This window comes from Odocoileus virginianus, chromosome 13, assembly GCF_023699985.2.
Source record: "Odocoileus virginianus isolate 20LAN1187 ecotype Illinois chromosome 13, Ovbor_1.2, whole genome shotgun sequence".
Lineage (NCBI taxonomy): Eukaryota > Metazoa > Chordata > Mammalia > Artiodactyla > Cervidae > Odocoileus > Odocoileus virginianus.
Window position 1 is genome coordinate 12077951 of NC_069686.1, and position 16756 is coordinate 12094706.

The 16756-nt window shown below is 39.9% G+C and overlaps 1 protein-coding gene across 19 annotated transcripts in view; it reads left to right on the top strand.

Annotated features, from left to right (window-relative positions):
• TTN (titin) overlaps positions 1-16756 on the top strand; it is a 274540-nt gene that overhangs the window by 87071 nt on the left and 170713 nt on the right. For all 19 annotated transcript variants that reach the window (XM_070475948.1, XM_070475949.1, XM_070475950.1 and 16 more), the window contains exons 78-102: positions 60-338; positions 438-725; positions 916-1194; positions 1289-1567; positions 1669-1947; positions 2087-2374; positions 2515-2802; positions 4063-4344; positions 4794-5072; positions 5624-5905; positions 6019-6297; positions 6962-7249; positions 7361-7639; positions 7745-8023; positions 8113-8391; positions 9133-9420; positions 9551-9838; positions 10366-10656; positions 12383-12670; positions 13685-13777; positions 13900-14185; positions 14960-15143; positions 15500-15589; positions 15683-15950; positions 16061-16321. In XM_070475948.1, coding sequence (XP_070332049.1) covers positions 60-338; positions 438-725; positions 916-1194; positions 1289-1567; positions 1669-1947; positions 2087-2374; positions 2515-2802; positions 4063-4344; positions 4794-5072; positions 5624-5905; positions 6019-6297; positions 6962-7249; positions 7361-7639; positions 7745-8023; positions 8113-8391; positions 9133-9420; positions 9551-9838; positions 10366-10656; positions 12383-12670; positions 13685-13777; positions 13900-14185; positions 14960-15143; positions 15500-15589; positions 15683-15950; positions 16061-16321 — 6564 coding nt within the window. The remainder of the gene's footprint in view (positions 1-59; positions 339-437; positions 726-915; positions 1195-1288; positions 1568-1668; positions 1948-2086; positions 2375-2514; positions 2803-4062; positions 4345-4793; positions 5073-5623; positions 5906-6018; positions 6298-6961; positions 7250-7360; positions 7640-7744; positions 8024-8112; positions 8392-9132; positions 9421-9550; positions 9839-10365; positions 10657-12382; positions 12671-13684; positions 13778-13899; positions 14186-14959; positions 15144-15499; positions 15590-15682; positions 15951-16060; positions 16322-16756) is intronic.

The window sequence follows — 16756 nt, forward strand, 5'->3', positions numbered from 1 at the left end:
AGTATACTCTGCATTTGAAAGACGACTTTGTGTTCAATGTAATATGCTTCTTCTTTTAGAACCAGCCAGAATCATTGAGAAACCAGAACCCATGACTGTCACTACTGGAAATCCTTTCGCATTAGAATGTGTAGTGACTGGAACACCAGAACTTTCAGCCAAGTGGTTCAAAGATGGGAGAGAAATAGCTGCAGACAGCAAACATCACATCACATTCGTCAACAAAGTGGCTTCACTTAAAATCCCTTGTGCAGAAATGAGTGACAAGGGGTTATATAGCTTTGAAGTGAAGAACAGTGTTGGTAAAAGTAACTGCACTGTTTCTGTCCATGTTTCCGGTGAGTAGTATGAGGTTTTCATGAACATATCATTTTCCCTGGGGGGTGAAAAATGAAGCTTCTCTTTCAATGGAAAACTACGCTTCTCCATCCACATAGATCGGGTTGTGGCTCCTTCCTTCATCCGCAAGCTGAAGGACGTCAACGCCATCATCGGGGCCTCCGTGGTTTTGGAGTGCAGAGTCTCCGGCTCCGCCCCCATCTCCGTGGGCTGGTTTCAGGATGGCAGTGAGATCGTCAGTGGGCCTAAATGCCAGTCGAGCTTTTCAGAAAATGTTTGCACTTTGAATCTGAGCGTCTTGGAGCCCTCTGACACAGGCACCTACACATGCGTGGCCGCCAACGTGGCTGGGTCCGATGAATGCTCGGCGGTCCTGACTGTCCAAGGTCAGTGTCCAGGGACCAGACCGCTGCTTCTCCAGTGCCTCCACCGCATGACTTCGTGCCTGCCTTGTGGGGGATTTCTGTATTTTGTCTTCGTGCGTAGTCTTAGTTCCCTTTTCTTCAAGTAGCAAAAAGCCCTGCTCACTTGGGTTCCTTTTTTCTCTTGATCTGCCCCCTCCCCTGGGGTATCTAGAACCACCTTCTTTTGAACAAACCCCTGACTCGGTGGAAGTGCTCCCTGGAACGAGCCTCACATTCACCAGTGTCATCAGAGGCACCCCGCCTTTCAAGGTCAAATGGTTTAAAGGCAGCAGGGAGCTGGTGTCCGGGGAATCATGCAGCATCTCTCTGGAAGATTTTGTCACGGAACTGGAGTTATTTGAGGTGGAGCCATTGCAAAGCGGGGACTACTCCTGCCTCGTGTCTAACGATGCCGGCAGTGCTTCCTGTAGCACACACCTTTTTGTGAAAGGTTTGCTCTTTCCTCCTAAAGCATGTCTCTTTAACATTGTTTCTGACTCTTTACTTGAAGATGTCAATTCTGCTTCCATGTTTTCTCCTCATAGAACCTGCCACCTTTGTGAAAAGACTGGCCGATTTCAGTGTCGAGACAGGAAACCCCATCGTTCTTGAGGCCACGTTTACGGGTACACCTCCCATCTCGGTGAGCTGGATGAAGAATGAGTACCTCCTTACACAGTCTCAGAATTGCAGTATTACCATGACAGAGAAATCTACCATCCTGGAGATCCTCGACAGCACGATAGAGGATTACGCACAGTACAGTTGCCTAATAGAAAATGAGGCTGGTCAAGATATTTGCGATGCTGTGGTGTCTGTCTTAGGTGTGTTGACAGTTACCTCTTCCTATTGCTCTCTTTTCTTTCTTTCAAAATATCCTCTTTCAGTTAGGGTGACTGATGGATTATCATCCTTTCTACCTCAGAACCACCTTATTTCATTGAGCCTCTGGAACACGTGGAAGCAGTCATTGGAGAACCTATAACTTTACAGTGTAAAGTGGATGGAACCCCGGAAATTAGAATTTCTTGGTATAAAGAACACACAAAGCTACGATCAGCTCCTGCATATAAAATGCAGTTCAAAAATAACGTTGCCTCCCTGGTGATCAACAAAGTGGATCACAGTGACGTGGGAGAATATACCTGCAAGGCAGAAAACATTGTGGGAGCAGTGGCTTCTTCATCTGTGCTTGTTATCAAAGGTGATGATGGTTTTCTCTACAAGTCTTGCTGTGTGTTGACAGATCCATTTTCTTAAAAACATCACAATGTTAATGGATTGAAATATGCCGTGGTTGTTTTCTCTCTTGTAAATAAGGATTGTCTATAACTTCTTTACAGAGCGCAAACTTCCACCTTCCTTTGCAAGAAAACTGAAGGATGTTCAGGAGACTCTTGGCTTCCCAGTTGCATTTGAATGTCGCATCAATGGCTCAGAACCTCTCCAAGTGTCTTGGTACAAGGATGGGGTACTTTTGAAAGATGATGCTAATCTGCAAACATCTTTTGTTCACAATGTAGCAACTCTTCAGATTTTGCAAACTGACCAGAGCCACGTTGGTCAGTACAATTGCTCAGCTTCTAATCCCCTTGGGACTGCTTCATCCAGTGCGAAGCTCATCCTCTTAGGTGAGTAACTCATCACATTACCTCTTCATTATAAAGCAGTTTCCCTGCACCCAACCACCAAGGACTAGACCACTTAGTTTCTGCTCCACGTCTGGGAGCATCAAAACTGAAGTCACCGTGTTACTCTTCATTCTTTCCAGAGCACGAAGTACCTCCTTTCTTTGATCTCAAGCCTGTGTCAGTAGATCTGGCTCTTGGAGAAAGTGGTTCTTTTAAATGTCACGTAACTGGAACTGCACCAATCAAAATCACTTGGGCTAAAGATAACCGAGAGATTCGTCCTGGAGGCAACTACAAGATGACTTTGGTTGAAAATACTGCCACACTGACGGTTCTCAAAATAGGCAAAGGCGATGCTGGGCAGTACACCTGCTATGCAAGCAATGTCGCTGGAAAAGACTCTTGTTCTGCTCATCTGGGTGTACAAGGTACTTGTTGGAGTGAAGTAGCGAGGGCTCATTTCAACTTCTGACACTATAAGAGGAAGTGTGTACTTGAAAGATGTGTTTAGGACTAGGGTTTGGGAATTGGAAGTGATTCAGCAAATCCAGGGTCTTCCAAATGGGAGCAAGTTTTTAATTAAAAAATGTATATATATATAAAACTGGTCAAACATGGACTAAGGGTCCATTTTCAATGTTTGAAAATGGAGACTAGAGAGAGAACAGGAACTTTTCACAGAATTGTAAGATAATCCAAGTTTGAAAGAAACTATCTTAGGACAATAAAAGGAAGTTGTCTTGAATGATATATTTTCCACAGTAGTTTGTAAATTAATGGTTTTGTTCCTCACCTCAAACTGTAAAGCCCTTCAAGAAGAGTCAGATTGTGTCAAATTCTTCTCTTTTGCTAGCCTCACTTAAATAATAGTGGAAGTCAGGGGACTGGAGAGTACATTAATATCTTACATCATGGAAGGCAACCATGTCTCAATGTAGCAAGAACAGTTCCTGTCTGCTGTGGTCAGAAATTAACTCAATGAGCTGCCGCTCTAACTCATGAGAGCATTTTAAAAGACTTTTTGTGGTGATAGTTTATAAATAACTTGAAATTAAAATAGAGTTAGTTTCAGCAGCCCATGTGCCCTGTGACATATTGCTAATTATTTTATCTCCCTAAACTTGAATTTTCTGATTCAGTTAATGAAGAAAGTGTTGCTCTCCCCACTTCAAAAGGATATCATAGAGGTTGAAGAAATTTCTATTAAAGTCCTGTAGAAGAAAATAGCGTTAAAATATTAAGATATGTGACCCAAGTTTGCTACTCTGACTCTTCCTGGCACATAACTGATATCTCTGCAGTCATAGGAAATAGACCTATACTGGTTCACATACAAGAAAGTAATCAAATGCTCTTAATCCCTGTAAACCATAGAGTGCTTTCACCAACAGATACACACTCTGCCTCTGATCTTGCACAAAGAAGTGATTGTTTTGCTGGTGGGGGATTGCACAAGGATTAATGTCTCTTCTTCCTTCCATTTGCAATAATATTTGATGGGGGTGCTTACAAAAATAAATGCATTTTACTTGAGGATTTAGATTTCACTTAACCTATTCTTTCTTGAACTGTAGCAAATAAATATGTTTTCCAGAGCTAAAGACCTCTCTGTTTGACTTTTCACTTCATCCTGAATTATACATGTCTCTCCCATCTCTTCCCTTGTGTTTTCTTTCTTGCTTCCATAGAACCACCCAGGTTCATTAAGAAGCTGGAACCTTCAAGAATCGTGAAACAAGATGAATCTACAAGATACGAATGTAAAATAGGAGGGTCTCCAGAAATCAAAGTTTTATGGTACAAGGGCGAGACTGAAATTCAAGAGAGCAGTAAATTCAGAATGTCATTCGTGGACTCGGTGGCAGTGTTGGAAATGCACGGGCTCAGTGTGGAAGACAGTGGAGATTACACCTGCGAGGCCTGCAATGCAGCCGGCAGCGCAAGCAGCACCACCTCCTTGAAAGTTAAAGGTCAGCTCTTATCTCTCTTTTTTTAAAATTGGGATATAATTGCTTTACAGTGTTATGTTTGTTTCTGCTGTCCAGCGGTGTGAATCAGCTATAAGTATACAAATATCCCCTCCTCCTGGAGCCCCGCTCCCTATCCCACCCCTCTAGGTCATCCCAGAGCGCCTAGCTGAGCTCCCTGTGTTAAACAACAGCTTCCCACTAGCTACCTGGGGCAAACTGGGAGAGGAGCATTACCCATCTTTTATGTCTTGCACATCCTAGCTGTCCTCTTAATTCCCTGTTGGACTCTCCATCAAGTGTCTTAAAGTTTTAAAGGATCCAATAGAAAATTAGATGTGATACTCTCTCTCTGTGTTGGAAGAGACAACTGATTTTTACTTGTAAATACATACTTAGAGAATACAGCCTAATTTCCCTTTCTTTCTCACTCTATTTTCTTCCAACCTTAGAACCACCCATTTTCCGCAAAAAGCCTTATCCCATTGAAACACTGAAAGGAGCTGATGTTCACCTTGAATGTGAGCTTCAGGGCACTCCCCCATTTCAAGTTTCGTGGCATAAAGACAAGAGAGAACTTAGGAGTGGCAAGAAGTACAAGATAATGTCTGAGAACTTCCTGACGAGTATTCATATTCTGAGCGTCGATGCTGCGGACATTGGGGAGTATCAGTGTAAAGCAACGAATGATGTGGGAAGTGACACCTGTGTCGGTTCCATCACTCTGAAAGGTTAGAGTGACTTCAGCCTCCTGTGATCACTAGTATTTTCTTTCTAACTTTAATACTCTGTTGACCCCTCAGCTCTTGCTCCATCCTTTTCCACTAGTGTCTCTTCTACTTTTCCCCTTTCTCCTTTCCTAAATCTTTTTATGTTTAGTGTGCATTTCAAAGCTTACTAAGTACCCTTTTAAACAGTTTTCCCAATAGATTTTGATTGGATTTAGAAAGCTAGAGAGGCGAAGGTGTTCAACTCCTTCCGCTTAACACAAACTCTAGGAGCGTTCCCTGGTGGTTTAGTGGTTAGGACACAACATTTTCACTTGGTGGCCCAGGATTCAATCCCTGGTCAGGAGATTAAGATCCCACAAGCCTTGTGGCAAAGGCCAGAAAAGTATAAAACTCCAATGCATTTTTGCTCCCACTCACCAGAAATGCCTCTTTAAGAAATGGAAAGAGTGCGTGATCACTAGTTTGATTCCTAGCATTGATGGCTTTGAGGGAAATACTCTTAGCCCCACACCTTTTAAATCTCCTTTTTTTTTTTTGCCCCTTTTCATCAGCACCACCAAGGTTTGTGAAGAAGCCCAGTGATGTTTCTACCATTGTTGGTGAAGAAGTTCAGCTTCAGGCTACCGTTGAAGGCGCTGAGCCCATTTCCGTGGTGTGGTTCAAAGACAAGGGGGAGATCGTCAGAGAAAGTGACAACATATGGATCTCTTATTCAGAAAACACTGCAACGCTACAGTTCTCAAGAGCGGAAACAGCCAACGCCGGGAAATACACCTGTCAGATCAAAAACGATGCCGGGATGCAAGAGTGTTCTGCCACGGTGTCCGTCCTCGGTTAGTGCAGAGAGAATATCATGAGTAGAAGGCGTGCACTTACCAGTACCTGTGCCTCCTTTAGTTTTTCAATGGGATTTTAACACTTGAATGCAATTGATATCTCATTCCAGAGCCTGCAGCAATTGTGGAAAAGCCAGAATCCATAAAAGTGACCACAGGAGACACCTGCACCTTGGAATGCATGGTCACTGGCACGCCCGAACTCACTACCAGGTGGTTTAAGGATGGAAAAGAGCTGACGAGTGACAGCAAATACAAAATAAGCTTCTTCAACAAAGTGTCTGGCCTGAAGATCATTAATGTGGCCCCCAGTGACAGTGGGGTGTACAGTTTTGAGGTGCAGAACCCTGTGGGCAAAGACAGCTGCACCGCCTCAGTGCAAGTTTCAGGTTGGTTGGTTGGATTTCTGTTTCATGTTATCATAGTATAGTTCCTGCTTTACATATACGTGTATGAGAAGCTCCACATGCTACCGTGTGACATGAGCCTGACATTCTCTGACAGCAAAATTAGAGGTAATGTGCCTATTCTGTTGTTGTTCAGTTGCTAAGCCACGTCCGACTCTTTGCAGCCCCATGGATCGTAGCATGCCAGGCTTCCCTGTCATTCACTATCTCCCAGAGCTTCCTCGGACTCATGTCTATTGAATCAACGATGCCATCCGATCATCTCATTATAGAGATAGGAGAAAAGCAAGTCCAAAAGTTGTATTCCTTTCTCTTGGAGGAATTACCACAATTCAGGGTGGTAGGAATAAAACTTAATTCCTGAGTAAGGAATAAGGATGCTGTGGTTTTCTACTGTCAGTTATGCTGGAATAAGTCTCCACATAATGATACACAGCAAAGAAAGACCAAAATTCCTGAGTCAACTAGCACATCTTGCCCATTGATTCTCAAGGCTTTCCATTGTGTGAAGCCTCGGGCAATTCTTTGATACCTCCACAAAAGAGCCAAATGGATCTAGGGATATTCGATCAAAAAGACAATAATTCTCTCTTCAAATCATTTTATAACTGATGTCCCTTGTTTGTTTGATTTTTATCACATTCAGACCGAACTGTTCCTCCTTCGTTCACGAGAAGATTGAAAGAGACAAATGGCCTGTCTGGTTCCTCCGTGGTAATGGAGTGTAAAGTCTATGGATCACCTCCAATCTCTGTCTCCTGGTTCCATGAAGGAATCGAGATTAGCAGTGGAAGGAAATACCAGACCACCCTGACGGATAACACATGTGCTTTAACTGTGAACATGCTGGAAGAATCAGATGCTGGCAGCTACACATGTATAGCTACTAATGTGGCCGGTTCTGATGAGTGCAGTGCTCCTTTGACTGTGAGAGGTCAGTCAGAAATACAGTAAAATATAATTGCATTTCATTAGGCATTAAACATTTTTATAAACAAAATTCAAAAATGTTAACCTTTTTCTGATATGTGCTTTTTTTGTTTAGAACCACCATCTTTTGTTCAGAAACCTGACCCCATGGATGTTTTAACTGGAAGCAACGTAACCTTCACAAGCATTGTAAAAGGAACACCCCCTTTCAGTGTTAGCTGGTTCAAGGGCAGCAGTGAACTAGTACCAGGGGACACATGTAATGTGTCTTTGGAGGATTCAGTTGCTGAACTGGAGTTGTTTGATGTAGATACATCACAGAGTGGGGAGTATACCTGCATCGTCAGTAATGAAGCTGGCAGAGTTTCTTGTACAACGCATCTCTACGTAAAAGGTTTGTTTGACTGCTATTCTGCATTTTTACAGTTAACATAGGTGAAGTACTGGATATGCCCATGTCCATGTGTTTGATTTCGTATTTTCAATTTGTCTGCTGCAGCCCCAGCCAGATTTGTAAAGAAGCTCAATGATTACAGCATAGAGAAAGGAAAACCTCTGATCCTGGAGGGCACGTACACTGGAACTCCTCCCATTTCTGTGACATGGAAGAAAAATGGCATAAACGTAACTCCATCTCAGAGGTGTAACATAACCACAACTGAAAAATCTGCCATCCTGGAAATCCCAAGCAGCACCGTGGAGGACGCAGGACAGTACAACTGTTACATTGAGAACACTTCTGGAAAAGACTCCTGTTCAGCACAGATCCTGATACTAGGTTTGTTGTGATTGCACATTCCCATCTTTGCATACGTATAGCCATCGTGGCATGCCTCTTTCATGACTGATTCTCTCTCTTGGTTATAGAACCACCATATTTTATCAAGCAGTTGGAGCCTGTGAAGGTGACTGTTGGAGATTCTGCCTCCTTACAATGCCAGCTTGGTGGGACCCCTGAAATTGCAGTGTCCTGGTTTAAAGGAGATACAAAATTGAGACCTACTGCTACCTGCAAGATGCATTTTAGGAACAATGTTGCTACATTGGTTTTCAGCCAGGTTGATAGTAATGACAGTGGAGAATATATCTGCAGAGCTGAAAACAGTGTGGGAGAGGTTTCTTCATCAACTTTCCTGACTGTTCAAGGTGATTGCAATATTTTTAAAGTGAATGAATGTGTTTCTTTTGAACAAGATTTAAAATATCTGGTGAGGGTTTTCTTTTGGGGAGACTCTTTCCAAATGCAAAGTTTTCTGCTTAAGTATTTCTACCTACAAATGAGCAGATTATCTTTTTTGATCACCTTTACAGAGAGAAATAAAATTACTAAATCTTCAGTTAGAAGGATCATGTCATCATTTGCCTCTATAATGAAATCTTTAAGAAAAACAAATAACCATATTTTTAAATCCCTGCTCCCTGAATGTCTCATTCAGATTGCTAGAAAGCAGTCTTAAAAAGTAAAAGAATCTGCTACATGCCAGAAATATACCTTAAACTAATCAATTTTTCTATTGGCTTACATCTTTTTACACCTACCATGCTTCAGTGTTAGTCACTCAGTCGTGTCTGACTCTTTGCGACCCCACGAACTGTAGCCCACCAGGCCCCTTTGTCCATGGGATTCTCCAGGCAAGAATACTGGAGTGGGTTGTCATTCCCTTCTCCATACATATGCATCAGCATGCCATCAAATTAAAACTTTTGCTCCATTTAAAATTTACCTGCTCTTCCCTGAGTCCAAGTTAATTAAGAGTTGTGAATACCTCCTCATATCCTGATATTTTTATAGGAATTCCATTACCTAGGTAACAATAATTGTGAGAAGAATATTCAGTAAATTCAAACTGTCCAGAAGTATTCATTACTTTAATTCTCTTCCTACAGAGCAAAAACTTCCACCCTCATTTTCTCGACAATTGCGAGATGTTCAGGAAACAGTCGGGCTACCGGTTATTTTTGAGTGTGCTATCAGTGGATCAGAACCTATCTCAGTGTCTTGGTTTAAAGATGGCAGGCCAGTGAAAGACAGCCCCAATGTACAAGCATCGTTTTTAGATAATGTGGCCACTCTAAACATTTTTCAGACTGATCGGAGTTTTGCAGGCCAGTATTCTTGCACAGCCTCAAACCCTATAGGTTCTGCTACTTCCAGCGCCAGACTCATTCTCACAGGTGCGTGAATTCCTAAGCATCTGTAAGTAAAATTGTTATAACCAAATTTGAAATTAGGGGAGGACGGTGTGTATGACCTTGGGTGGTCGGGTGTGGAGCCTGAAACCTTGTCTTCCTGCTGTCCTCCCAGAGGGGAAGAACCCCCCCTTTTTTGACATCCCTCTGGCCCCTGTGGATGCTGTGGTGGGAGAGAGTGCGGACTTTGAGTGCCACGTGACTGGGACACAGCCGATAAAGGTCGCCTGGGCTAAAGACAACAGAGAGATCCGCAGTGGTGGAAACTACCAGATTAGTTATCTGGAAAACAGTGCCCACCTGACCATCCTGAAAGTGGACAAAGGAGACTCTGGACAGTATACATGCTATGCTGTCAATGAAGTGGGCAAGGACTCTTGCACGGCTCAGCTCAACATAAAAGGTACCTTTGCATATCATACCCTAAGGGTGCAGTTTGGTTAGAACAGATAATATTTAGGATTTTTTTTTTCATTTAGGACATTTTTGAACCACTGACATAAAAACAATGTTTCAGAAGAAATGAGTTTCTCTAGAGAAAAAATGATCTTTTAAAATCTTCATTTCTCAAAAGTTTCTCTCCCCCTCCTTTTACTTTTTACAAATATCTGGTTCTGTAACTGGCCATAAGCTATTTTTATCATCCATCCCATAAATCAGAGAACAGTTTAAAATAAGCTTGTTAAAACTAAAACATGCAACATTGTTAATCAACTATATTCTGATATAAAGTAATTTTTTTAATTTAAAAGTAAAAATAAATAAACTTGTGGAAGGAGGCAAAATATTTAGGAACCCTACATTAATATGCTGTATTTAGTTGGTCAGCTTTGATTTTGAACTTAAAATATGGCTTCTCTTTCTTGGAAAGCCTCCTATTAATAACCTACTTCTGGATTCCACTTCATATGTCCTTGAACTTTCTTACAGAGCGGCTGATCCCACCAAGTTTCACGAAAAAACTCTCAGAGACAGTAGAAGAAACAGAAGGGAATTCTTTCAAACTTGAGGGCCGTGTTGCTGGTTCCCAACCCATCTCTGTTGCTTGGTACAAAAATAACATAGAGATCCACCCAACATCTAACTGTGAAATCACATTCAAGAACAACACACTTCTGCTGCACATCAAGAGGGCAGGCATGGATGATGCTGGTTTGTACACATGCAAAGCATCAAATGATGCAGGCTCTGCTCTATGTACATCTTCGATCATCATCAAAGGTAAGTCTCCTTGACTGCCCCCAGCATGGTGCGTTTTTCCTTACTGCCCATTAGACAGTCATGTGTGTTTCTTCTCACATCTCAACCTACTTCTGAATTCCAGATATATATTATTTAATTGGCTTGCTACAACTTCACTTATGTTTACTAAGATATATATATATATATGTATATATATGTATTATTTGTAATTTAATTACATGTCCCAGCAAAGTAGGTGTCATATTATAGACTATGTATCTTAGCTTGTAAATCACATCCCAGAATGTTGTCAGGTAGTTAGAAGTCTAAGGCTACTTTGAAATTCATGCATGAGTGACATACAAATTTTTATGAAGCACACTTGTTTTTAAAGTTTTAAAAATTTTCATCATTGAATATTGTATTAGTTTTGCTTACTATGAGGTCTATCACATTCTGAAGCATTCTCTTTTCTAAGGATATTTCTACAGCGTTATGTCTGACATATATTGCCCAAAGCTTTTAGCCTGTAGATGAATGTTAATTTCATGCAAAAGGATGAAATTTACTCTAAGAGAAAAAATGGGTGGAAAGATGTATATCATTACAAATATACAGTCATAGCTTGAGGCAAAGAAATAGACTGTATTGTTTAAGGAGATTGTCTCAATCTGATCTAACTGTAATGGCTTCATCCAGATGATTATGAGGCAGTTCATCAAAATCACTTTACAGTCTAACTTCATTGAACAGCTGGGAGTTAATTAGCAACTCTGGTGATCTAGCTGGCCATTTCAGGGTGCACAGACAATAGTCTAATATCATCTATAGATTAATATTACTAATAAGGTATTATCATTGAGTTAACTTGTAATTCAGATTTTATCATTCATTTAATAGGACTTAAATGAATTTAAACACATTTAGTAAGATGAAGAATATGTGCTTAGCGGTTAACTTTTATTCATGATTTACATTCATGCTGGTTTTGCCATTGAGTAGATAGATAAATACTTTCTATAGAATTCTGAAGCTTTTTAATACATAGAATTTAGTAAGGCATCAGAAGTTTACATCTGTGCAATCATAAATGTTGCCTTATTCTTCTTAAATGTAGGTCTCAGAACGGTTCAGTAAAATCATTACATAACACTCAGTTGTACACAGCCTTCCCATCACATTACTGATGTCTTCTTCATTGGTTTTCAGTTGAGCACTGAGCTTCAAGTCCTCATTCCTTTGGGCAAAGATTGGGTTTTTACATGCTACTGTAGCTACATATAATAACTAAATCTGAACATCAGGGGAAATCACATATTAAAATGTGGGCTCATGGATTACTCAGATGTTGGCTTTCTTTCCCAAAGGATAGCAAGCATTGCATATCATGAGCAGAATTCTCCAATAGGCTCTTAGATTTTAGGGTTCAGTGAAAATACAGCCGCACGCAAGTTTGAGAGAGTCGCTAGTATGCTATGTGACACCGAAGTTTATGGTAACTGCCAGTGCAATGTTTGTAGTGCTTTATCAGGACATAGACGCTTGGGTCATTCATGGGCAGCATGGCATCTGTTCTTTGTTTGTTTTTAAACCTTTCTCTATTTTTAAAATCCAACACATGTAACCAGTGTTTTCAGAAATAAAGGCACGTGATTCAATTCTACTATAGCAATCAGTGCTACCTGTTAGAGGCAAAACGTTCTTTTCTGGAATTTAATACTTCTTTGTTTTTATGTTCCTCATGAAAATACCTTTCTAATTCTAGAACCTAAGAAGCCACCTGTGTTTGATCAGCACCTTACCCCAGTAACAGCAAGTGAAGGAGAATTTGTGCAACTCAGCTGCCACGTCTGGGGATCAGAACCCATCAGGATCCAGTGGTTGAAGGCTGGCAGAGAAATAAAGCCCTCAGACAGATGCAGCTTCAGCTTTGCTAATGGGACTGCTGTGCTGGAACTTAAGGATGTGACTAAAGCAGATGCAGGAGATTATGTGTGTAAAGCTTCCAATGTGGCTGGAAGTGACACTTCCAAATCAAAAGTGACCATTAAAGGTACAGATTTCTTGACACTATTATTTAGATTAACTGCTTATGTTTGCTGATTACAATTTAAATAAGAATGAAATTAGATTTTTGGAAATATCAGTTATTGCTCATTTGCAATTTATAGCCTCTTCCTCTTCTTTGGGAGAAGGCAATGGCACCCCACTCCAGTACTCTTGCCTGGAAAATCCCATGGACGGAGGAGCCTGGTAGGCTGCAGTCCATGGGGTCACTAAGAGTCGGACACAACTGAGCGACTTCACTTTCAATTTTCACTTTCATGCATTGGAGGAGGAAATGGCATCCCACTCCAGTATTCTTGCCTGAAGAATCCCAAGCATTGGGGAGCCTGGTGGGCTGCCGTCTATGGGGTCGCACAGAGTTGGACACGACTGAAGCGACGCAGCAGCAGCAGCCTCTTCACTGTAATTAAAATACTAGATCATTTCATGGCAATTATTTCCATATGAATTTTCTGAAAGTACCCAAGTTCACCATCACATTTCTTGACATTTTTTTTCACCATATCCAAAAATATAACTAAATGAAGTTCCAGAAATGATCCTGCTTAATAATGTGACATAAGGTAGCCTGATTTGTTGCTGTTATTGTTCAGTCATTAAGTCATGTCCAACTCTTTGCAACTCCATGGACTGCTACACACCAGGCTCCTTTGTCCTCCACTGTCTCCCAGAGTTTGTTCAAATTCATGTCAAGTTGCAATGCTAATAATATAAGCTAACCTGATATTATATCCCTAAAGGAAATCTGTGTCATGAAACGAAGTCTAGAGGTATAAAACTTGATACTATTGATGTGATTGTAGTTCAGTCTGCTTGCCGTAACTGTAACTGGTTATAAATGTCTGTGAAATTGCTTTATCTTCTGCAATCCACTCATATAGAGTTCATAATATTTGTGACATTGCCAAACTCTTAAAGTCTACTTTTCAAAGAAAATTATTTATTGCAATTTTAAGGTAATTGTGATAACAAAACATGTGCATGTGTTTTTTTGTTTTAGACAAACCAGCTGCCGTCCCAGCAGCTAAGAAAGCAGCAGTAGATGGAAAACTCTTCTTCGTATCAGAACCTCAGAGTATCAGAGTTGTAGAAAGTAAGTACTTCATGAAAAGTACATCTTCATCTATCTTGTACATTTTACTACTGATTTAATTTCAGAAAAAAAATGGTTTGGGAAAGTTAAATTTTTATTGAATTGCTTTCATCGTTCCTTAGAAACCACTGCAACATTCATTGCAAAAGTTGGAGGTGATCCAATTCCAAATGTGAAGTGGACAAAAGGGAAATGGAGACAGCTGAACCAAGGAGGTCGAATACTGATCCACCAAAAAGGCGATGAAGCCAAGCTGGAGATTAGAGACACCACAAAAACTGATTCTGGGTTATACCGATGTGTTGCGTTTAATAAACATGGTGAAATTGAAAGTAATGTTAACCTACAGGTGGATGAAAGGAAGAAACAAGAGAAAATTGAAGGAGATCTTAGAGCAATGCTGAAAAAGTAAGTTCAGTAAAACATCGCTTTTGGTAATATTCCATTCGTGGACCGTCCCCTCCAAGATTCAGATTGTGAAAGAAAATAAGCACATAGATGTTTTTAACAGATAAGGAAATATATAGTATTTGAGTGGAAGTTAGTGGTGCCTTAATGTCAATTTCTAAATAATCATGAGAAAGTTTTGAGAATGAGGTAAATTTTTATTAAAACTTTGAACAAAGGAAATGGCCTATAGATAAACCTGTGTCTAGACATAAAATTTTTGGTTCTATGTGTAATTTTCCTTACTCTGAATGGCTTTCTAGATCAACTGTTTTAAATATTTTCCATAATTACCAGTAATATCAATACCAATTATGTTTCATCATGATTAATCAACATTTAATTTCTACACATTTCCCATGATATATGTGTTCTTTATTAATATTTTCCATGATTGTTATCATTTTTCATTATTCTTTCATTATTCTTTCAGTAGCCTCTTTTGTTGTAAAGTTTACAAAAATACTTGCTTTCTTTCCTTTCTTAAACTCTTTGATCAATCTCTGTACTTGGCACTGTGGTCCAATCTTAATCCACTCCATCTCCAAACCCACATTTTTTGTTTGTTTCACAATTTTGTTTGTTTGTTTAACATGGTAAAACTAGTAGTTATTAAATAAAGAACACAGAACTATAACTTTGTGAAAAAAATTCAATTATAATGTTTGAATGATGGTAGACAGTTCAGAATAAGTAGAAGAGAGGTAATTCATGTTTCTTTCTTATTTCATTTAGGACTCCAGTCTTAAAGAAAGGAGCTGGGGAAGAAGAGGAAATTGATATCATGGAGCTTCTCAAAAATGTTGATCCAAAAGAATATGAAAAATATGCCCGCATGTATGGAATCACTGATTTCCGGGGTCTTCTTCAAGCATTTGAACTGCTAAAGCAAAGTCAAGGAGAAGAGACACATAGATTGGTATGCTCTTTGGTGTATAGTATAATCTCTAAAAATTCACGCTTGAAACATCTAGCTTATGCCTTTTGAATTTCCAGATATTATACAGTTGTATAATATCGTAATATAACCTAAGAAGCATCAAGAACAGAGGGATCGGGTGAGGGAGGTGGGAGAGGGAGGTGGGAGCATGTAAATCCATGGCTAGTTCATTTCAATGTATGACAAAAATTACTGCAATGATGTAAAGTAATTAGCCTCCAACTAATAAAAATAAATGGGAAAAAAAAAAAAAAGAATGGAAGCTGAATATAATCATCCATCTTCTGATTCAAAATCTTTTCCATATGTAATAATTGTACTTTTTTCCTCCTTAGGAAATTGAAGAAATAGAGAAGTCAGAGAAGGAAGAGAAGGAATTTGAAGAACTTGTATCCTTTATTCAGCAAAGGCTGTCACAAACAGAGGTAAAATGAATCATGCTGATCACAAAATGAACAAATTATTGGAAATTACAAGGGAAGGAGTGACTAATGCATTTTAATTTTTTATTCTCCTAGCCTGTCACTCTGATCAAGGACATTGAAAATCAGACAGTTTTGAAAGATGACGATGCTGTGTTTGAAATTGACATTAAGATTAATTATCCAGAAATCAAGCTTTCATGGTACAAAGGGACTGAAAAACTGGAACGCAGTGATAAGTTTGAAATAAGCATTGATGGTGATCGACATACTCTCAGAGTCAAGAACTGTCAACTCAAAGATCAGGGCAATTACAGATTGGTGTGTGGTCCACACATTGCTAGTGCTAAACTAACTGTAATTGGTAAGTAAAATGAGTTTTACTATTTTTTAAAAAAACTGGTGAAATGAATTTACTTTTGAACACATCACATGTGATATCAAACAAAAATATGTACTGTATTATACCCACAGAGCCTGCCTGGGAACGGCATCTTCAGGATGTTACTTTGAAAGAAGGCCAGACTTGTACCATGACCTGCCAGTTTTCAGTGCCAAATGTAAAATCTGAATGGTTCAGAAATGGCAGAATCCTTAAACCCCAAGGTAGATACAAAACAGAAGTGGAGCACAAAGTCCACAAGCTGACCATTGCAGATGTTCGAGCAGAGGACCAGGGTCGATACACCTGTAAACACGAAGACCTGGAAACTTCCGCAGAGCTCAGGATTGAAGGTGGGTGAAAGAGCATGGCTGGAGTTATCACAGCATCGGTCAGCGGCAAATGCTGTGCACAACCCCTGCAAGCTTGCCTTTGCGTGTATCTAAAGTGCTTGTACAAATTCATTTCCCAGCACACTCATAGCAATCCATTCACTCATGTCTCAAAATCTATACAAAATCAAAAGGGAAGTATTCCCATAAGTGCTGATTCATTTTTATAGTTCTTTTTGACCAGTAGATTTCAATCTAAGCTATGACATGACTTTCTGTTATTTCTGATAAATTTCATAATTCTTCTAAATTCAATAATTTTTTGCAATTCTAAATGCCATAAATCTCACATCTCTGATTTTGAATCCTAGAAGTAAATCTTAGAGAAAGGACCAGATTTCATGGCTATATGTCTTGAACATTTTGGCTAGGAGATGACAATTTGTTTATAGGAAT